The 23,487-nt window shown below is 50.8% G+C and overlaps 1 protein-coding gene across 1 annotated transcript; it reads left to right on the top strand.

Annotated features, from left to right (window-relative positions):
- The first annotated feature begins 1,082 nt into the window (after positions 1–1,082).
- On the top strand, positions 1,083–22,792 carry PNKP (polynucleotide kinase 3'-phosphatase). The gene is made up of 19 exons (XM_078881975.1): positions 1,083–1,291; positions 4,229–4,357; positions 5,196–5,242; positions 5,502–5,723; positions 6,164–6,455; positions 7,872–7,975; positions 9,019–9,098; positions 9,881–9,938; positions 11,104–11,211; positions 11,823–11,894; positions 12,310–12,358; positions 13,600–13,670; positions 14,851–14,943; positions 15,378–15,474; positions 15,749–15,810; positions 16,074–16,183; positions 17,254–17,341; positions 17,909–17,970; positions 19,478–22,792. The coding sequence occupies exons 2-19, from the start codon at positions 4,231–4,233 to the stop codon at positions 19,596–19,598; spliced, it is 1,863 nt and encodes a 620-aa protein (XP_078738101.1). The 5' UTR covers positions 1,083–1,291; positions 4,229–4,230; the 3' UTR covers positions 19,599–22,792.
- The last annotated feature ends 695 nt before the right edge of the window (positions 22,793–23,487 follow it).

The following is a 23,487-nucleotide window of genomic DNA, read 5'->3' on the forward strand; positions in this document are numbered from 1 at the left end:
GGACGGACACAATAATCCCCTGTGGGCTGGTGTAACCAGGAGGTTCCTACCAGTATTATTAATAATATAAAACGCCCAACTGTTATCTGTGGATGAATATGATGAACGCCTTCCGTCGTTTTCATGCAGGGGGCGCTGCAAACCTCCACGTGCCCCCTGCATGAACGACGGAGGGGCGCAGGGACAGACGATCGATCACGTTGGAATCGATCAGCAGACAGCGGCGGTCTTCTGGCACGACCAACAGCTCCGTGTCGCCTTATCTCGACCCCACAATCCCAAACAGGTGGAAGTGGGCATCGAACGGAGCCCCCAGCAAGGACGAGGGACAATCACACGAAATGTCGTCTTCAATGAAGTCTTCCAGATGTAAAATGATATTTGTATCTAAACAACTTTCTCTATCTGTCTATGATGAATGCGAGGTTGTTGGGGGCAGATTTCCCTCTTTTTCGCCTGAAGACGATTGATTGTGTTACGATCGAAAAGCCGTGATTTAGATTTTTGTTATTTTTTTCTATATCCGTGGATTTACCGAAAGACCCAAAGAATTTCGATTTAAAGCTTTCGTGACTGCAGGGATTCATCTTCTTGGTTCTTTCGGTAAAGTCACGTAGAAGGGAAGTAATAAAATAATAAAAATAAAACATAATATTTTATTATGTTTTATTTTTATTATGTTTTATTTTCATTATTATAAAATAATAACAATAATAAAAATAAAACATAATATTTTATTATGTTTTATTTTTATTATTTTATTACTTCCCTTCTACGTGACTTTACCGAAAGAACCAAGAAGATGGACCCAAAGAATATTCAGATTTTGGTTGATGCCGTTACTAATACGGTCTATGAAATCCAGTGTAAACAATGCCCCCGTGCTTATACGTTGTACGGAATCCGTCCCGCGCGTCATCGCCTTTTCCATTGCGAGGCGCGCTGCGACGATGCAACTTGTCAATAAGTAAAATGCCCCTGGGGCCCCTTTGACGCGCTGGTGGGAGGGGGGTGACCGGGCGCCGTTGAAGGCTGCGCCCTGAGGGCATCTTGCGTCTCCAAGAGTCTCCGTCCTCTGTCGTGTCTGAGCGCAGAGTGTAGGGGGAGGTTGAATCGAGGAGGCTTCAACGCTTGGTGTGGAGGGAGCTCTGTTGTTGATTTGTTGTTTATTGCTGTTGTTCTGTTGTCGTTATAATAGCGATTTAAATATAATTTAGCGGCATCCAAGTGCACGCTTTTGAGCCGTTCGTCCGCCGGCCTGCAAGTTGGAATCGATCAACTTTGAAGCGCGGTGAGATGTCCGTTCCCGTGTGGTGCGAGTGACGGTGGTGGTGGTGATGATGATGATGATGGTGGTGATGGGGGTGATGATGGTGGTGATGATGGTGGGGGTGGTGATGGTGGTGGTGATAGTGGTGATGATGGTGGTGATGGTGATGATGATAATGGTGGTGGTGATGATTGGGGTAGTGATGATGGTGGTGGTGGTGATGATGATGATGGGGGTGATGGTGATGATGATGGGGGTGATGATGATGATGGTGGTGAGGATGGGGGTGATGATGATGGGGGTGATGATGATGGGGGTGGTGATGATGGTGGTGGTGGTGGTGATGATAGTGATGATGATGGTGGTGATGATAGTGATGATGATGGTGGTGATAGGGGTAATGATGATGATGGGGGTGATGATGATGATGGGGGTGATGATGATGATGGGGGTGATGATGATGATGGTTATGATGATGGTTATGATGATTATGATGATGATGGGGGTGATGATGGTTATGATGATGGGGGTGGTGATGGTTATGATGATGGGGGTGGTGATGGTTATGATGATGGGGGTGGGGGTGGTGATGGTTATGATGATGGGGGTGGTGATGATGGTTATGATGATGGGGGTGGTGATGATGGTTATGTAGATGGGGGTGGTGATGATGGTTATGATGATGGGGTTGATGATGATGGGGGTGATGATGATGGTGGGGGTGATGATGATGATGGGGGTGATGATGATGGGGGTGATGATGATGGGGGTGATGATGATGGGGTGATGATGGTAGTGGTTGATGATTATGGGGGTGATGATGGTAGTGGTGGTTGATGATTATGGGGGTGATGATGGTAGTGGTTGATGATTATGGGGGTGATGATGGTAGTGGTGGTTGATGATTATGGGGGTGATGATGGTAGTGGTTGATGATTATGGGGGTGATGATGGTAGTGGTGGTTGATGATTATGGGGGTGATGATGGTAGTGGTTGATGATTATGGGGGTGATGATGGTAGTGGTGGTTGATGATTATGGGGGTGATGATGGTAGTGGTGGTTGATGATTATGGGGGTGATGATGGTAGTGGTGGTTGATGATTATGGGGGTGATGATGGTAGTGGTGGTTGATGATTATGGGGGTGATGATGGTAGTGGTGGTTGATGATTATGGGGGTGATGATGGTAGTGGTGGTTGATGAGTATGGGGGTGATAATGGTTATAATGATGATGACGGTGGTGATGATGATGGGGGTGATGATGGTGGTTGATGATGATGGTTCACTGTTGTCCGTGTGCTAGCGACTGTTTGCAAGGCCTCCGCCTCGGTCGGCTCGGCCTTAAATGCGAACTTGCCGCGGTGTATAAAACCTTCGGCATTGGGGAGACAAAGGCGGCCGGGCGTGGTGCCAGTGCCACTGCCACCCAGCCCAGAGCGCCGTGCCGGCCTTGAATCTGTGCTCGCACACAGCACTTACGATCTTAGGATGCCGCTTGAGCTACTGCGCACACACAGATTGAAAACTCGTTTCTTCAGTAGACTCAACACTGCCCATAGACTAACACTGCCCATAGACTAACACTACCCATAGACTCAACACTACCCATAGACTAACACTACCCATAGACTCAACACTACCCATAGACTAACACTGCCCATAGACTAACACTGCCCATAGACTAACACTGCCCATAGACTAACACTACCCATAGACTAACACTACCCATAGACTCAACACTACCCATAGACTAACACTGCCCATAGACTAACACTGCCCATAGACTAACACTACCCATAGACTCAACACTACCCATAGACTAACACTGCCCATAGACTAACACTACCCATAGACTAACACTACCCATAGACTCAACACTACCCATAGACTCAACACTACCCATAGACTAACACTACCCATAGACTCAACACTACCCATAGACTAACACTGCCCATAGACTAACACTGCCCATAGACTAACACTGCCCATAGACTAACACTGCCCATAGACTAACACTACCCATAGACTCAACACTACCCATAGACTAACACTGCCCATAGACTAACACTGCCCATAGACTAACACTGCCCATAGACTAACACTACCCATAGACTAACACTGCCCATAGACTAACACTACCCATAGACTCAACACTGCCCATAGACTCAACACTACCCATATACTCAACACTACCCATAGACTAACACTGCCCATAGACTAACACTGCCCATAGACTAACACTACCCATAGACTAACACTGCCCATAGACTAACACTGCCCATAGACTAACACTACCCATAGACTCAACACTACCCATAGACTAACACTACCCATAGACTAGCATTGCCCATAGACTAACACTACCCATAGACTCAACACTACCCATAGACTCAACACTACCCATAGACTAACACTACCCATAGACTAACACTACCCATAGACTCAACACTACCCATAGACTCAACACTACCCATAGACTAACACTGCCCATAGACTAACACTGCCCATAGACTAACACTACCCATAGACTCAACACTACCCATAGACTAACACTACCCATAGACTCAACACTGCCCATAGACTAACACTACCCATAGACTCAACACTACCCATAGACTCAACACTACCCATAGATTAACACTACCCATAGACTAACACTACCCATAGATTAAACACTGTCCATAGACTCAACACTACCCATAGACTAAACACTGTCCATAGACTCAACACTGCCCATAGACTCAACACTACCCATATACTCAACACTGTCCATAGACTCAACACTACCCATAGACTAAACACTGTCCATAGACTCAACACTACCCATAGACTCAACACTACCCATATACTCAACACTGTCCATAGACTCAACACTACCCATAGACTCAGCACTTGCCCCATCAGTCTGTGAAGGCTACGCGGTGGGGGATCTTTGTCTTTGTGTTTCTTCCACAGCAATGGAGTGCTTATTCGTGAGTAAGGAGGGCAGGCACACTCCCGTATCCCTCCCGGACGGGAAATCGATTCTCCTGGGCAGAGGAACAAACACGAAAATCACCGACCGAAAATGCGCACGCCAACAGGGTGAGTTTTAAAAATGAACGGTTACTACCCCGCCTGCTGTAACCCGTCCGGTATCCCTGGATACCGTCGATTGCCCCCTGGAAGTACCGCACGGAACGTCAGAACGTCAGAATTTTTCAATGTACGATGCGTGTGAGGATGTGGAATACAAATATTTTGCATACAGTAGACTCTCGATTACCCACGTGCGATTAATCTGATCGCGTCCCTGAGATTTTTACGTAAATTAATAGTTGTGGATTTTCACTTAAGCCCAAATTTATCATCTAAAAACAGTTCTACATTGTTATTGTTGGAAGTGTTCATCACAAGTCACATGCTTAAACCGAACAAAAATGTTGCTCCGTTTAATCCGAAATCCATGTGATTGCCTCCACAGTACAGTAGTTGCCATATCATTACAACAGTGGGTGGAGTTTGATTGATGTTTATTGGCGTGGCTCTGCTGCTGTCATCCACTCAGTGGGCCGAGTCTTCTGCGCATCATCGATCGGCCGATCGTTAGTATTGGTTCTAAATCGAAATTGTCAGTTGTGCTTCATTTTTAGTGATTTATCCGATTGTTTATTTTGCGGGTTTTAATTTACGAAAACCGTGCGATGCCAGAGAGAAATTTAAGCTTGTCGTTTTAACTTTAAATCAGAAACTGGATATTATACGTGAATTAAAATATGTAATTTATACCAATATTAGTGTTTTTTGGCATAGAGATCTGCGGAAAATGTATATATTTTTTGTATTATCCGCGATTTTGAATTATACGCAGCTGTCTTCCTCTCTGTCATTAGCACGGATTTCCGATCGATGGCTGTGTTTTTTTGTTGTTGTTTGTGTGCAGTGGAGCTTATTGCTGACTACGGTTCCAAGACTGTGATGGTGAAAAGGGTGAGACCCGGATTGCTGCAAAGTTATTTGCGATCATGATCACCATCACTGTCAGTGGGAACAGTAACAGCATCATCAGCAGCAGCATTAGCAGCTTCATCGGTAAAACGGTAACATTGCCGTCATTAAAGCGGTGCTGTGATATACCGTTCGAGTTAAACTCCACGATAATCTCCTTGCCCGATTTCTATTTTGTTATTCTACGCGACGGAGGAGACGGGCGACGTCTCTCTCTCTTCCTCTCTCTCTGCACCCGCAGCTGGGGGTCAACCCCACGTGGGTGAGCGGCACGGAGCTCCAAGTGGGCGAGTCCGTGCGGCTCGCGGACGGTGGCGTCGTGCTCATGGTGAACGAGCGATACCCCTACAGCGTGATGTTCGGCGGGAGCGGCGGCGGTGGCGGCGGCGGCCAGAAAACCGCCTCCTCTCACTCGGCCTCCAAGCCTGGCGGCCGATCTGAGTCCCCGCGCAAAACCATTAAGGTGTGAGCCTTAGAATAAAACCCGCACTCGTCATGACCACCTTTCCGCCCGGACACTGCCTCCATCCTCCGATTGACACGGTTGGCTACGTACGGCGCGAAAGAAGTTCAGCATACATACATACATGCATACATTTTGCTTAAAAGGCATACATACATGCATACATTATTCTTTAAAAGCCTCCATACATGCATAAATTCTGCTTTAAAAGCATACGTACATGCAATGCATTTTCAAACTAGATGATTTAAAAGTGCGCCAGTGGCTTCCTAATATCGGAACGAAGAGCGTTCCAGATGGCCGCAGAAGCGTGTCTGAAAGCGTCGCAATTGCAAATCTCATTTCACTGCTGCCAAAATCACCGTGGCCACATGTTTTATATATTTGACGCAAACGTATCGGGCGATTGCCTGCCTGCCTGCCTGCCGCGTGCGGCGCAGGACTTCTTCCCGAGCAAGGCGCCCAAGCGGTCGTCTGACGACCCGAAATCTGGCGACGCGAAGAGGACGCGCGTGGAGGAGTCGTTGGAGGGCAACGGGGAACGGAGCGAGCGCGACTCGGGGGGCGAGGAGGAGGAGGACGAGGAGGAGGTGGCGGAGAAGTTGAGGAGCCTCCGTGACATCGCTCAGGGTTCAAAGGTCACGGCGACGATGACGGCAGCAACGGCATCGTCGTCGTCGTCGTCATCGTCGTCGTCATCGTCAAACGCTGTGGCGCTACCCGGCGGGAGAGGTGGGAAATCCGTCATCGTCCTGGAAGAAGTGCACCTCAGAATCAGAATATTTATTTTATACTACAGATGTCCGGTAGGGGCACGGGGTTAGAACGCTACGACAACAAACACAACACAGCAACACGATAGGAGGGCAAAGTATCGGAAAGGTCAACAAATCACTTCCAAATAAAACTCAAATATTTTTTATCTTACCAGGGTAAGGCCTCACTGAGTTATTCGCTTCTTTTTCAGAAGCGACTTGGCTACCACAAACGACAGCTCAACGAAGTGGCTTATCTGGTGCTACAAAATCATTTGAATAAACGCGTGTTGTTTGGCATCGGCTCGCATCTGACCGTCTCTCGCGCTAAGGGAGTAGACAACTGACGGACAGGGGAGAATGCGTCATGCGTTGCTGGAAAGGAATTCTGAACGACAGCACCCAAGGGAGCTTGCTTGCTGCCCCCCACTCGGCACAGGATCAAAGCACGGCTCTCCGTATACGCCTCTTGTGCACGCTGCGCCAACGCCACTTTGCGCGTGCGTTGCCCTCTGATTTTGTCCAGAACAGAGGTTGAAAGTGTGGCCCGACTAACAAAAAAAGGTCGAAACGGTGTGTGCGGAAGGGGCTGCCACGCTTTCAGTTCCGTTGAATTGGTGGTCGATACAAGGCTGAGAGCATTGCGCACGCAACGCGGTGGTCACATGGCACACCGCTGAGTGCCGTTACTTCCGGTTTGGATCAACTGCGGCTGTAGCTAAGGTGCCCGTTGTGTTGTTAGTGCACAGCTGTCAACCTATTTGGTTCACCCCGTATCCTTGTACAGGGAAATGTAGTTTTCGGGTCCAAACGGCGTACAGCCGTTCAATACGGGCAAAATATTAAAATGTGTTATCTATTTGTTTGTGTTTCTCCCTTGTGATGGGACTTTCTAAGATGAACGTTGAGATTTTTTAGGGGCACGGGGTCACCAATAAGATAATATTTATTTTTCCTGGTCTCTTGAGTTTTTACGTGTTTAATCAAAGTAAAGGTGACTTGTTTTGGGTGTGTGTTGTTATAAGTGTGTGTGTGTGTTTATGGAGAGCGGTAGTGTATCGGTTAGCGCTACGCTGCGCTATGAACCCTGCGACCCGAGTTCCATTCCTGCTCGTGGCCAACAGCGGTGACTATTATCTGAACCGGTTCTGGGCATCTCCTAGGTCGACTCAGCCTCAAATGAGTACCTGGTGCGGTGTGTAATCATCGCCACTAGGGAGACAAAGGCGGCCGGGCGTGGTGTTGGCCACCCACCCCCTCGTGTGCCGTGCCCGCCTTCATAGGTGCCGCTCGCTAACAGCACTTGCCCCAACAGTCTGTTAAGGCTATACGGGGGATTTGTATCTTTGTGTTCATAAGCGTGCACGTTCGTGTAACGTGTTGGTGAATGCAGCGGATTCCGCACTTGGCTCTCCGTCCGCGTGCACTCGCGACCGCTGGGAGAAGGAGGGAAACCTCCTGCTCTTCACCGCAAAGGGGGTCCGTGCGTCAGCTAAGGTGAGCGGCGATTCATTACGGCCGCGTCGGAGACACTGATGCGATCCAGCGCCGCTACGAACCCCGGGGTCAGTAGCACGCATCAGTTGCCGGCCCGTGATTATACCGGGTTCTCGAGGGGAAACCTGTCGACGATCCCAGCCCAGTCACCATTCACTTGTGTGGAGACTGGTGTTTACAGAGATCCATGGAACCCCAGAGGGACCTGTAGACTCGTACAGAATGAGTTACGATTAAACTGGGTTCTCCAGTAGAGTGAGTTGACCTGAGCCTGATCACCACGACCTTATGTGGAGGCTTGCATGCTTACAAAGAGACCTGTAGACTCACACATAGAGCCTTATCGATTCACACAGGCTGAGGTATGATTGATGGGGTCAGCCCTGCCACCAATTACTTATGTAGAGACCCATGTACACCCACAGAGAGACCCACTGAGAGACCCATAGACTCACAAGCTTTCGTGACTGCAGGGATTCATCTTCTTGGTTCTTTCGGTAAAGTCCCGTAGAAGGAAAATAATAAAATAATGAAAATAAAACATCATAAAATAATTCTCACAACGTTTCGGCCACAACGCAAGCAGCCGTCTTCAGGTGGAGAACAGGTCTGTCGACGCTGTCTTCTCACATAGAGACCCATACACCCACAGAGACACCCATACACCCTCTGAGACACCCACAGACCAAGAGAGACCCATAGATGTTCATAGAGACCCATAGCCTCACAGAGAGACCCACAGACTCGCATTGAGGCCCATAGACCCACAGAAAAACCCAGAGACTCAGATAGACTCACATTGAGACCCACGGAGAGACCCACAGAGAGACCCACAGACTCACATTGAGACCCACAGACCCACAGAGAGATCCATACACTCGCATAGAGGCTCACCGATTCACGTAGGCCGAGTTGTGATTAAACCGGCTTCTCCAGTGTAGCGAGTTGATGGCCTCAGGCCAGTCACAAATGTCTCCACACAACAAACAGCTCATCACGCGAGATTGCGTTTGTGGCTTATTGTGGATTCCCTCTGTGCTCAGGTTGCCGGCTTCGACATTGATTCAACCATCATCACCACCAAATCCGGACGCGTTTTCGCAACCGGGCCCGATGACTGGAAGTGAGAAATATCATCGTGACGCTTTGTCAAAATTTTTTTATTTCTTTTCGGAAGGTAACCCCTCCAGAGTTGATGTTATCCTTCATCACCATGGTCACCGAATTTCAGCCACGTGTGATGAAACCGGGTGCTCAAATGTAGTGAGTTGTACGTATGTTACAGTGGGCCCTCGGTTAACGATATTAATTGGTTGCACGAAAACCATTGTCAATTGAAATTATCATTAATCGAATATAGGAGATACGCGTGAAAGTGCTTAATTTTAACTTAGACAATGGGAAGTTGATATTTTCCACCCTAAAAGCATAGCTTGCAATATTTAAACACGCAATTATAATGAATACACGTTATAAGAACTTGTTTAAGCGTTAATGATCTTACTTCACTTTTAAGCAAAAGTATTCAAGAGAACTGTTTCCTTAAGCAACGCACATCAAACGTTGAAAGCTAGCGGCCAGTTGCTCTCCAAGCGCTCATAAAAGAGTGAGTTGCTGAAGTCTGCCGAGTCCACTTAAGGGTTCTACGGCCGAAATTGGCCGGTCCGCGTGATATCGCAAACGTATCGTTAATCGAAAATGAATCATTAATCGAAAATGTCTCGTTAATCAAGACAATGGGACCCCTATGGGAAATTATTATTCTGCTGCTGGCCACACTTAATCAGTGCTCCCCAAACTCCACTTGACTCCCCCAAGTCTGTGTGGCTCTACGGGGAATATTTGTGTTGTTTGTTGTACGTGTGAATGTCTGCGTGCGTCTTACGTGCGTGTGTGTGTGTGCAGGATCTTGTACCCCGAGGTGCCCAAGAAGCTCAAACACCTCTTGGAAGAGGGCTACAAGGTACAGGCTCAAGGGGGCGGCACGTGGCCATCGGTAGCCCATTCCCTCCACCCCACCTCCCACCCCCCACCCCCACCTTGTTTCGAATTGAGCGGCCGCCCCGATCGTTATCGCGATGTGTCACGACTGTGGTAAGTACCGCGGCAGCGGACATTAAAAAGATGACCCCCGGACGTCTTTTGCTGTGGCAAGGCCACCATCGTGCGTGTTGGCATGTCTGGCGTGTTGGCGTGTTGGCGTGCTGGCGTGACCGGCGTGTCGGCGTGTCACCACGTCCGGCATGTCAGCGTGTCGCCTTGTCCGGCATTTTGGCCTGTCGGCGTGTCCAGCGTGTTGCCATGTCCGGCGTGCCGTCATGTTCGGCGTGTCGGCGGAGGGCGGAGGGCGGGAGGGGGTCCAATTTTGTGCCGAATTCCAAAATGATACCGTGACTATGTCGGGATGATACACACGGCAGGCAATTATTTCCCAACCGTGGCTCATTTTAATGCCCCACGTCACTCTTGCAAATGAGACTCCCATTCCTGGTCTCACGTATTCTCACCTAACAAAGTTACCGTGTACGTATGTTGAACTTCTTTCGCACGGTACGTAGCCGACTGTGCTCATCGGAGGAGTGGATGTGTTCTCGTAGACTGAGCGGTGGTGGTGACCCACAGAGTTTCAAGGTCATAGACCTTGGGAGATGGGGGGGTCATAGACCTTGAAACTTGATCTTGAAAGATGCACGTCGCAAATACGTTTGCACCTACAGCCCCATTGTCAATCCACTTCTGGATGAGGGCCTCCCGACACCGTGCGGGTCGTGGAGATTGATTATTCGAGCATGTTTCACGACGTAGAGGCACAGAATTAGGCGGTCGCCCTCCAGCAGTGGAGGAGCGACGCTCGTAACAGTGAGCGGAGCGGTGGGCGACTAAAACGCAGCACATTAGCACGGTAGGGGGGGCAGCTGGTGCATCTGCCAGTCATCTCAGTCGGTCAACCCATGGCACCTGGGTTTGTCCTGTGACCTTTCAGCATCAAGCCTTCCACTTCACGCAATGCCATCAAAGTGCCCTGTAACACTCAGCCTAACCTAGCTTGTCGTAATCTCCGTGGTGACATCACCGCCACTTAGTGGTGAATTGTGGTTGTTGTCTGCCTGTGTGTGTGTGTGTGTCAGGTGGTATTTTTCACCAATCAGATGGGAATTGCTCGCGGGAAACTGAGAGCTGATGAGTTTCAGGCCAAAGTGGAGTCAATTATAGTCACTCTGGGTCTGCCAGTTCAGGTGAGGCTTGCATCATCAACATCATCAGCATCATCAACATCATCATCAGCATCAACAGCATCATCATTAGCATCATCAGCATCATCATCAGCATCATCAGCATGATCATCATCATTAGCATCATCAACATCATCAACATCATCAGCATCATCAACATCATCATCAGCATCAACAGCATCATCAGCACCAGCATCATCAGCATGATCAGCATCATCAACAGCAGCATTATCAGTCAAATCTATGATCACTGTAATCAATATCATAAAAATAATCAAATTTTCACTCATAAAGTGCTTAAATGCCTCCGCGTCACATCCCATCTCAAACATTTGAAAAGGACTCCCGGTGTCAGTTGTCCCTGTGCGGCACAAAGTCTCTGAGCACCGGCCTGCAAGGTGGCCAATCGTCTGCCAGTAGGGGGCGAGAATTACTACTCTGTACGTATTCCCAATTACAGGTAATTTAAGACAAAGGCAGCCGGGCGTGGTGCTGGCCACTCACCCGTTTGTGTGCCGTGCCGGCCTTCACCGGTGCTCGTGAATAGCACTTGCCCCAGCGGTCTGTGGCTACACCACGGGGCGGTGGGGATCTTTGTCATTGTCTCTTTGCAGGTGTTCGTGGCGAGTGGACCTGGCTTGATTCGCAAGCCCATGCTGGGCATGTGGCACCACCTGATCCAGAAAGTGAGTGGGAACGCGTTCATTCCGTCCGCGTCTCCGTCCATCCGCTGTCTCCATCCAGCAGCGGATTTCATTTAGTTTCCCATTTACGTAATCCCCCAGGACTTCCTCGCCGAATCCGAAGACCCCTTTTCGCAAAAGGTGTCCCGCCAAGTTTTCGCAGTCGGGGGAGCGTGCGACAGCGATTGAGTAATTTGCGGCGTTGAGTTTTTAAATATACGTAAAATTTTGGACCGTGACGTGATCGGCGGGCCAATCGATGGCCCCGGCTCCTCCCTTCCCCGATCGGCGTCGCGGCAACTCGTGGCGTCCGCTGCCGGCGAAGCGGACGACGCCACGTGGTGTTGCCGCGGTCGCCATTAGCGCCCTTGCAGGCAGAATGACGACGCAGTTCTTCCGTCCTCTCGTCCCCTCGTAGGCCAACGACGGAATCGAAGTCGACATCGGCAAGAGCCTGTACGTCGGAGGTGAGTGCGTGCGGAGGAGCCGCGGTTTGCCGCGGCGGGGTGTCTCCCACATGGGTTTCCCGGTTTGAGTCTGGCGGCCGCCCCGGTTAATGCCACGGGTAGTGCATACCTGTCATAAATCTCAACGTTCATCCTACAAAGTCCCATCACAAGGGAGAAACACAAACAAATAGACTTTTAATTTTTGTTGCCCGCATTGAAACGGCTGTACGCCGTATGGACCTGAAAACTCGATTCCCCTGTACAAGAATACGGGGTGAACCCTATGGGTTGACAGCCATGGGTAGTGGCCGTCGACGGTAACGATACCGCCGCACGAGCGGGCGGCCCACGAACATCACGTGACGTCACTCGCTTAAAGAGGCGAGGCCCTTGCGTCACCGGCAGGGAAAAATTTTGATCCCTCAGAGCCCGGCCCCTCGGTGGCCAATTTGTATAAAAGGCAGAGAGCCAGAGAGCTCGAGGCAGTGTTGGGGAGCCGAAGAGCGAAGAGCCAGTAAAGACTGAAGACCGGCCAGATAGATCCTGGAACTGCTCTGACCCGATGTCCTTCTCAGGGCCGGGTCTGTCTGGCTGGGTGTCGTGACCTGCGCCTTGGCTGGGCCAGGTCAGGTAGCCTCCCCTAGCGCCTTTAACGGAGGACCTGGGAGCATAAATAGTTAGGCAGATAGCCTCGGGGTGTATCCCAGTCTAGTACAGGTGAAGGGGCCGTTACCCCTTCTCAGCGTTACCCTGTTGAGTTATTATAAATAGTGCTGCCTCGACTACACCGTCTCTGTCGTTCGTGAACCCACTACAAATGCAACATTCGTCAATACCGCTGTGAAGTGTGGCCTTATAAGGGAAAGTTTTCAGTCAGATGTTTCGGGCAATGGCCCTTCTCCATGGCGCATAATCTTGCTGCTCCGATTATATTGTTTGTGCGCATCCACCGCCATTCGAACACTCCGCCAAAATGTCGACGCCACCCCGCGTCAGGGCGACGTCGCACCCCCCCCCACCCCCACGCGTGAAACAACTTAACACAACGTGAACAATCGGTGACCGTGGGACCAAAAAATATCGGACATCGTCCTTGAAAAATGGAACGGACAGCAAGCCGAAACGTTACGTTCAAAATCGTTTTTTCCCGACGGTCGTCCCTGGCGCATCGCTACCGTGGCAATCGTCCGCCCCCCCCCCCCCCATGCGTCCGCCCCCCCCCCCCCCCCCATGCGTCCGCCCTTGTCCCGTGTTCGCAGATGCCGCAGGTCGCCCGGCAAACTGGGCCCCCGGAAAGAAGAAGAAGGACTTCTCCTGCAGCGATCGCCTGGTGAGGAATCGGCACGGGGCGCACCGCAGCCGGCTCGGCGTTCGCGACGATAACGACGCACACCCCACCCCCCCCTCACGCCGTGACGGTCCCAACGTCGGTAGCGTGGCGAGCCGTCGCAGTGGGGAGGGCCGCGGGTTTGTTCAGGGAAGCGTCGCCGAGTCACGCTGGCGAGGAGTTCAATGATAGCTCGACGAAGTGGCTCATCGCGTGGAAATGTATCGCGGCCAAATACAGGTAAGACTCTCGATTAATCCGCGTGCGGTTTATCCGATGTCGGATTTACCGCGCGCCGGAGATTTTTACGTAAATAATGCGTGGATGTTTCTCTTAAGCCCAAATTAATAATATAAAATATAAGAACAGTTCTACGTTGTTATTCTTTGAAGTGTTCATTACAAGTCAAACGGTGCTCATACCGAACAAATATGTTCCTCCCGTTAATCCGAAATCCACGCGATCGCCCCTACAGTACAGTAGTTGCCATATCATTACAACAGTGGGCGGAGTTTGATTGGCATTGTTTGGCGTGGCTCTGCTGCTGTCATCCACTCAGTGGGCCGAGTCTTCTGAAGGGCGGGAGCAGGAAAGTGTTACTATTGCTGAGCACGCGCATCATCGATCGATCGGTCGATCGGTAGTATTGGTTCTATATCTAAAGAGTAACAATCGAGTGATTTATCCCATCATTTAATTTGTGAGTTTTCATTTATGAAAGCTGTGCGATGGCAGAGAAACTTTAACATAATTTATACCTGTACTAGTGGTTTTTGGCAATTAGATCCATGGAAATTTTTTTTTTTTTTGGGTTATCTGCTGTTTTGAATGATCCGCGGCCGTCCTCCCCGTCATTAGCGCGGATAATCCAGAGCCTACCACACACTACACGCGTGACGTTGATTCTAAATGTGGAGGGAAAAACCGGAGCAGCCGGAGAAAAATCCACACGGCCATGGGGAGAGAGAGACACGCAAACTCTAAATATACAGCAGCAGGCGTCAGGGTCGGGGTCGAACCCACGACCTCCTGCACACCAGGCGAGATAGTCAACATTTAGCCACCGTGACAGCCATACGGCACGAACACAAAGTTGGATACCGTTTCACAACCCAGTGGGTGCGCGTGGCCTTCGTTCCTTGACTACTACTACTATCATCACCGCCTTTGTCGTTTTTGTAAGTTTGCTCTCAACGTGGGACTCCCGTTCCACACTCCGGAGGAGATCTTCCTGGGATGGAAGACGGCACCGTACAGCCTGCCCGACTTCGACCCTGTGAGTCCGACCGCCAAAATAACAAAGACGCACATTTGTAACGCAGCAGCAGCAGCAGGCGTGATAAACGCACGGACAGAGCGTGAAGGCAGCCACAACCGGCGTGACCAACAATTATTGCCCAAGCTCTGTGGCCCTATGCTGGATGTTTCACCAACTCCTTTAATGCCGGTGATGCTGGTAATGCTGATGACTCCCTCCCTCCCTGCTTACCCAACGCACAGCGAGTTCCATCTCTCAGCTGTTCCTCCCAGCCAGTGATGCTGCCGATGCTGCTGCCGATGCTGCCGATGCTGTAGATGACAATGGGGATTCTGCTGCCGATGTTGTTCATATTACTGCTGCGGCTGATGCTGCCAAGGCTGCTACTGCTGCTGATGATCATGCTGACGATGATGCTGATGTCCTCCTCTGCCCCCCGCCCCCTTACCCAGCGCATGGTGAGCCCCAGCTCCCCTCTGTTCCTCCCGGCCACGGCCACGCTTTGCCGCGAGGAGCCGGAGGTGGTGGTGGCGGTGGGATTCCCCGCAGGTGAGACGATGACGAAGCGGATTTGCAACTCCCAGAATCCCGTGTTGACGGCCGCCACCGATCGTCACGTTCGCTTCCCGTTGCCAGCGCCGAGCCGGCGTGGCGAGGCTGCCGCTGCCACTGCCGATCGTCATCACGCGGCAAACAAATCATCGTCCTCGAATCATGATCGCCCGCCTCCTGTTGTTGTCGTCGTCACTGCTGTCATCGTCGCTGCTGCCATCGTCGCTGTCTCTCCGTGCGGGTAAAGTCGTGCACGTGTTTGTCGTTGCAGCTGGGAAGTCGACGTTCTTCAAGGAGCACATGGTGTCCAAGGGCTACAGCTACGTGAACAGGGTACGGTGGTGATGATGATGACGATGATGGGCCTCCCCTTGGTCGACTCGGCCTCAAATGAGTACCCGGTGCTGTGCGTAGTTAACATGGCGGCTGAGGAGAGACAAAGGCGGCCGGGCGTGATGCTGGCCACCCACCCCCTCGTGCGCCGTGCCGGCTTCCTAGGCGCTGCTACTCGCGAACAGCACTTGCCCCAACAGTCTGTTAAGGCTATGCGGCGGGGGGGATCTTCGTCTTTGTCTCTCTGTCGCCTGCTGTGCAAGGACACGTTGGGGAACTGGCAGAAGTGTGTGGCGGCGTGCGAGGAGGCCCTGCGTGGTGGACATGGGGTCGTGGTGGACAACACCAACCTGGAGGTGGACGCGCGGAAAAGGTGCCGCCCCCCCCCCCCCCCCCTCGTCACTCAACGGCATCGGCTACAGCTGCCACTGCTACCACCGCTCTCTGCTGCGCGTCGTTATTATTATTAACATCGTCATCATTGCGCTTGTTTGCCTGGGAGAGCCTCGTCCAGGCTCACGTACGCCAGCATGTGTGGTCTTCTCGGCCACGGTCATGCCCTCCCTTCTTTACGCGAAACGTGGATCCTTCCTAATGGAACATCTTCGTCAGCTAGAAACATTTAGGCTGGTCTGCCTACGATCCATCCTGGGTTTAACCAGGCTGGATTGTGTGAGGAGCTCACAAATCCTTGAAAGATCTGGGCAAAGTCCCATCGGTGAGCTCCTCCGGCAGGCAAGGCTGCGTTGGCTGGGTCATGTAGCCCACATGCCCAGCCACCGCATGCCTAAACAGCTTTTGTTCGGCCGGATCGAGGGGGCTAAACGGGCGCGGCACGGGCTAGAGAAGAGATGGAGTGATGTGGTACAGGAGGACGTGGAGCTGAGTGGACTTGCCGATGACTGGTACCAGCGGTGTCAAGATCGGCCTCTGTGGAGGAGGCTCGTGAAGGACGCTATTGGGCAGTTGGAGGTAGTCGCCCTCCAACAACAACGGAGGGCGGAGGAGTGACGCTCACAACAACGAGCGGAGCGCCGGGTGGCTAAAGCACAGCAAGTTGGCACAGTAGGGGGCACAGGTGGTGCATCAAACAGTCATCTCGGTCATCTCAGTCGACCCGTGGCACCTGGGTCTGCCTCGTGACCTCCTGCCAGCGGGCGTTCGACACTTCACGTGGCCTCAAGGTGCACATAGCCTGGCACAAGTGTCATGGTGACGTCACCGCCACTTAGTGGCGAATTGCGGTTGTTGTATTGTGTAGTGATAGTATTACTCTGTGGGTCTGTGTGTAGGTACGTGGATTGTGTAGTGATAGTATTACTCTGTGGGTTTGTGTGTTGTGTAGTGATAGTATTACTCTGTGGGGCTGTGTGTGTGTTGTGTAGTGATAGTATTACTCTGTGTGTGTGTAGTGAGAGTATTACTCTGTGGGTCTGTGTGTAGGTACGTGGATTGTGCACGGAAGGCTGGCGTTCCTTGCCGTTGCTTTCTGTTCACAACGACCTTCGAACACGCGATGCACAATAACCGGGTGAGTCTCCCAGTCGTCCACGCACTCACTCATACACTCGCCACCTCGCTCGCTCGCTCAAACCCCCCTGAACCATACAGTGTATCCTTAACAGACCGTTGGGGCAAGTGCTGTTAGCGAGCACCTTTGAAGACCAGCATGCCACACGAGGGGTGGGTGGCCAGCATCTCGCCAGGCCGCCTTTGTCTCCCTAGTGGCGATGTTTACACAAAGCTACTCATTTGAGGCTGAGTCGACCTAGGGGAGGCCCAGAACTGGTTCAGTGGTGTTAGTGGCCGTGAGCGGGAATCGAACTCGGATCGCCGGGTTCGTAGCGCAGCGCGCCAACCGCTGCACCACCACTCTCCAATTGGGATCACACAGAGCAGCAGGAGCAGCAACAATATCGTTCCGCTACTGCTGCCAAAACCTGGCAGGACCCTCCTGCCAAACAGTCTTGAGACTCGAGTACGGCTTTGCTGGGTGAACCAGGGCAACAACAACAACGATAACAACAACAATAACAACAACAATAACAACGTGTGGTGTCTCGCCGTCTCTGTGTCTCCTTCGTCGTGGCTCGGGCAGTTCCGTGAGGCCGTGGGCAAAGAGCACGTGCCGGTCAACGTGATGGTGATGAACGCCAGCAGGTTTGTCTCCCCCGCACGCCTGCATCCGCAACAAATAACAAGCGCCGTCATCATCGGCGTCGTCATCGTCGTGATCATCATCATAATCACCGTCGTCATCATCATGATCATCGCCGTCGTCATCATTGTGATCGTCGTCGTCGTCATCATTGTGATCATCATTATCGCCATCGTCATCATCGGCGTCGTCATCGTCGTGATCATCATCATAATCGCCATCGTCATCATCATGATCATCGCCGTCGTCATCATCGGCGTCGTCATCGTCGTGATCATCATCATAATCGCCATCGTCATCATCATGATCATCGCCATCGTCATCATCGGCGTCGTCATCGTCGTGATCATCATCATAATCGCCGTCGTCATCATCATGATCATCGCCGTCGTCATCATCGTGATCGTCGTCGTCGTCATCATTGTGATCATCATCGCCATCGTCATCATCGTTGTCGTCATTGCCATTGTCCAATCACCATCTACCCGCTGCTGGGTGCATCAGCTCCGACTGTGGCGAAAGGAGGGGGGGGTGGGTACGATAGCCCTCGTGACGATGGTCCAGTGCGAGCCGACCTTGAGCCCGAAGTTGATTTATCATTAACAAAAAGAAAACGGCGGTAAAAAGTATTGGCTTTAGCCTCTCTGTCAATAAAACAGGAGTTGTGTTCACATGTTCAAGTTCATTTATTCGGTATAGCCCTGTGAGCCATTCGGCTCTTGAATCGGGTGCAACCGCAACAAACAAAAAACAAAAACATGAACAAGAAAACATCTTAAAGTGAATATGTGACTGAGTGCAAACAGAAATCCAAGAAAAGACAGCAAAATATTGCAGAAAAAGCACCGTACACCAACCCTGTGCAAAAATTGCAGTGAGATGCAAGTCAAACAACAACAACCATAAGACAACTTAGATTCAGTCTTACTCCGTACTACAACAAACAAACAAGGCCAAACCACCAAATACAAACCTTTCGCAATGAATCAAATCTGCATTAACCAAACGCAGTGCTTGTGGTAAACATGCAAACAAAAACTTGTTCTAATAATCTATGCATTGTCTTTGAAACCGATTGGCCTACACGAGTGACAGCCTTCTTTAGGGCTTAGTCTCACCAGTGTCTGGTGTAGGCCAATCAGTTTCAAAGACCATGCACACGTTATAATCAGAGCAAGTTTGTTTTTATGTTCACCACCACATGTACCGTGCGTGGTTAATGCAGTACCTGATTCCTTGCAAAGGGTATCAATTTGGCGTTTGAACATCTCAACACACAACCTGTTTTATTGCCAGACAAGGGTCAAACAACCTATTCTTACTTTTAATACTAGAGGCCTCGGCCACACGCGCACCTCCCGTTCCGCACACCGCCACCATCGCCAATTTAATAATTTCCGGGCACATCTTTTGTACGTTTGGTGACGAGCGTTTCACGGCGCCCCCAAGCGTCGCGTACACCGCGTGACTTTCCTTTTGTGTCCTCTGCTGCCCGCGGGCCCTTTGCAGGAACAAGTACGTCCCGCCCACGGCGGACGAAGGCTTCAGTGAAATTGTCCGCATCAACTTTGTGCCCAATTTCACCGACCCGGAGCTCGGCGCGCTCTACCGCCAGTTCTCCGAGGGTTAGGCCCAGTGAGAGCAAGCGGGGCTCTCGGCTGCCCGGACCACGGCGGCCGCTGCCCGGTGACGGTGGGGAGTGACGGGGGGGGCGGCAGTGGTAATTTAGTAAGTGAACGCTGTCGATGAAAATTATGAGCTTGTCTTAAATTACGGTGACAACGGTGGCAACGGGTGAATGAGAATCGTGGGCAATGTCTACGATTAACCAGTACCATCACCACCATCATAACAACCAACACCATCATCACTACCACTATTGTCACCACCACTATCATTGTCACCGTCACCGCTATCATCACCACCAACATCATCACCATCATTACCAACATCACCACCATTACCACCAACACCATCATCATTACCACTACCGTCACCACTACCATCATCGTCACCATCACCACTGGCATCACCACCACCACCATCGACCCACCAGAGATTACAGCTTGACTGTGACGAGACAATTAACGAGTCTGAACGAAAGATAATTCCGTAGCCTAATCATTAAATAACTATAAGTTTTTTATTACATGTTTGACTGCTGTAGTCAACAAGGACTAAGAGAATAACTCCATGAGGTACACCGACTGAGACTCGACGGCTCGACTGTGCCATCGACTAGGCTGTTACGATGACTGAAATAACAAACGCCGATGAGGCTTTGAACAGGTAAGTGCGTTGAGCGATCATGAAGTGAATCGACAGCCCCTTCGGCTTTCAGGCGCTCCGAATTCTTTCTGGCAGCGATCACGTAATGATTATGCAATCGTCACGCACGTCCGCGTGCTGCCGTCGACGCCAATCCGCTGCTGGATGAAGGCCGTGCCGTGCCGTGCCGTGAACTCACCAGGACTGTGTAGGCCTCACCGGGGGGGACGTTTGATATCCCCGGAGGGGAGAGTGCTGGAAGAAGATGGTTTCTAGACTCTTGGAAGACATTTGGGGCAAAGTACGTACGCATGTGTGTTGGACTTCTTTCGCACCGTACGTAGTCAACCGCGCTAATCGGAGGTGCCGGGGGAAGGGCAGCAAACTAAACGCACAAAACTGTTCTAAAGATGCGAGTTTGTCAATCGAGATGATGGCTCCGGTGGCATTTTGATATCGGAAGGAAGAGCGTTCCAGACGGACGCACAAGCGCATCTGAAAGCGCCGCGCGACGCGATGATCACCGTCTCTGTTCGATGGCCGAACTAAAAGCCGGTGCTTCTGCAAGGATGAGCGGAGTTGGCGTGATGATGGTTCATGTTCCTTGTTAATCGGAGGTGCGGGAAATTGTGAAACGGACAAAAACAAATTGCGTTTCGTGTCATAAAGCTCTCAGCCTTATCCAGACCACCAGCTGAAAAGAACTGAATGTTTGGTCATTTTGTCGGTAAGATCACCGACTCGGCGAGTTGAGAAGGTGAGGCCAGTCCCAACGGGGGTGGGGGTGGTGATACGGAGACACAGCCGATGACCGTTTTCACCTCCCGTTAAGACTTCATGAGTAGAGGCACAGTCATCAATGAAAAAAACAATAATTGGCTTTAACCCTTTCTGGAAATAAAGCAGAAGGTGTTAAGATGTCCAAACAACAAATAGATAACTCCTGCAAGGCATCAAGTCTGCATTAACCGCACGTGCTTATGGCAAGACACGCTCCATCACCAAACAGACACCTGGTCTAACACTGCTGGTGAGACTAGGCCATCAAGAAGGCCGTCTCTGGCGTAGGCCAATCGGTTTCAAAGACAACGATCAGATACCTTGCGATCGGTGTTTGGTGTGTGCACATCTTAACACCTGATACAGTACAGGGACTCCTCCACTTACGAACATTAAACGTACGAACTTTCAGAGTTATGTAGTTGCCCGTTCGGACCAAGAGTCGTAAGTTCAACCGCCGCGCAATAGATGGCGGTAGTGGCATCTACGTCTGCAGAACGTGAAGAACCAGCGGCATCTACAGGAGATCGTACAACTTTTAAAGGCATTCCCCGTGTTTGAGTGTACACGCCGTACGACGTGTTTGGAATCGATGGGAGTAAAGTTGGGACTTAAGAATAAATCGACTTGCGAACAGAACCTCTGGAACCTGCCTCGTTCGTAAGGAGAGGAGTCCCTGTGCTGGCAGAAAGGCCCCGGAGACACGGTGATCGGTGTTCACTGCTGCCATGATTCCTCCGGTGGAGCCCGGTGTATGGAGAGGCCTTTGCACTGTGGTGGGAGGCAGGGGACCCCGTTAGCCATGGGCTTCAGGTGACAATTGCCGTTTGTCCAGGACGAAGAGAACCCATAACAGCAGTAAAGTCTCTTTGCATCCGGCCTGCATGAGTGCCACGGTGGCTAGGAGATGTTGACTACCTCGCCTGGTATACGGGAGGTCGTGGGTTCGGTCCCGACCGTGACGATGCCTGCTGTATATTTGGAGTTTGTGTGTCTCTCTCCGTGAGCGCGTGGGTTTTCCTCCGGATCCTCCAGTTTTTCCCTCCACGTTTTTAGAACCAACATCACGTGTGTTAAAGCATTTGGCTGCTGCTGTAAATTTCCACGTGGCGATCAGCCGCCGCTTCGTTGAGCTATGATTTGTGGGAGCCAGGTCACTTGTGAACAAGTATAACCCGTAAAAACAAAGTTTTTCACTATAAATCCTTTATATGCGTGGCGGCTAGAGTCCTCTCGTCCTCTGGCTTGAGATGGCTGCCACTTATGGGTCAGATGATTGCATGGCACCATTAAGCAATTGGTAATTAAATATAACATTAATTGTCACGCACAACGAGTCTGTGTGGAAAATGTCAAGTCGATTGGATCACGGGAAGTGGGTTAAAAACGACCGTAAGATTTGCACGGTCGTAAGCAAGCAAGCAAGCGCGCAAGTGAACTTAATATAAAGTATTTAAAAAGAGCTAAATAGCTCAGTGGGCCTTACCCGCTAAAATAAAAATAGTTTAGAAGTTGTAATTCTGTTATGGGTTCTCTTTGTTGCAGATTCGAATTGAAATAGTCACAGGCAAGAGGAAAGTTGTTTTTTTGTGAGCCCAGACCTCGCTAGGTATGTCACTTGCCGGTACCACCTGATGGGCTTCTTTTCAGCGGTTCCAATTTCTGTACGTGGCCAAATAACGGCGAGTTATGCGGTTAACCGCGTGGAATTGGCGGGTTTCACCAGAATTGTCTCGGCGTGCGTCAATAAATGGGCACGACTGAAGTTGTCCTGTCTCGGTTGGTACCGACGTCTGCTCCGGCCCAGGGATTACTTCCTCGCTCCGGGACCTGGGCTTGCAAGTCCCTCTCGAGACAGATTATCGTGACTCGGCGAGGCCTTCACAGCTAACAGCGCGATGACAAGTCCTGCGTGTCTGCTGTTTCTGCTCATTCGCGCAACAAACGCACGCTTGAATAGAGGCTTGAGAAAACAGCAGCAGCAGCGATATATCCACTGCTGGATGAAGGCCGTGGTCTCGCGGTGCAAAGCGGTTGAAGCTTATCGAGTGGGTTCGGTTTTCTCGCTTCTCACCTGTGCGTCGTCATATACGTTGAGCTCACAGCCTCAAGCGGCTATTAAGATGTGCACTAGTGGCATTCTTGAACGTGTTTCATCGTCAGCCACGGTCAATCCACTGCTGGATGAAGGCCTCCGCAAGCTACCGCCACCCTTTTTAACGGTCCTTGCGACGTAGTGATCCACCTGACGCCGGCTGATTCCATCGCTCCACCTCCTCGATTGACGTCCCTATGTGTATCTGGATTACAAAACATTAACAAAAACGTCGTGGTATATTGAATCGATAAGGCTTTTGTTCGGCTGACACATGTCCATGAAGTACAAACAACAAGAACCGGGACACAAAAACTAAATATGAATGACAATAAAAGCTGCACTCCGATCCTGTTATCGCTGCCCCCCGCTGTCA

The sequence above is a fragment of the Lampetra fluviatilis genome, chromosome 63 (assembly GCF_964198595.1).
Source record: "Lampetra fluviatilis chromosome 63, kcLamFluv1.1, whole genome shotgun sequence".
NCBI lineage: Eukaryota > Metazoa > Chordata > Hyperoartia > Petromyzontiformes > Petromyzontidae > Lampetra > Lampetra fluviatilis.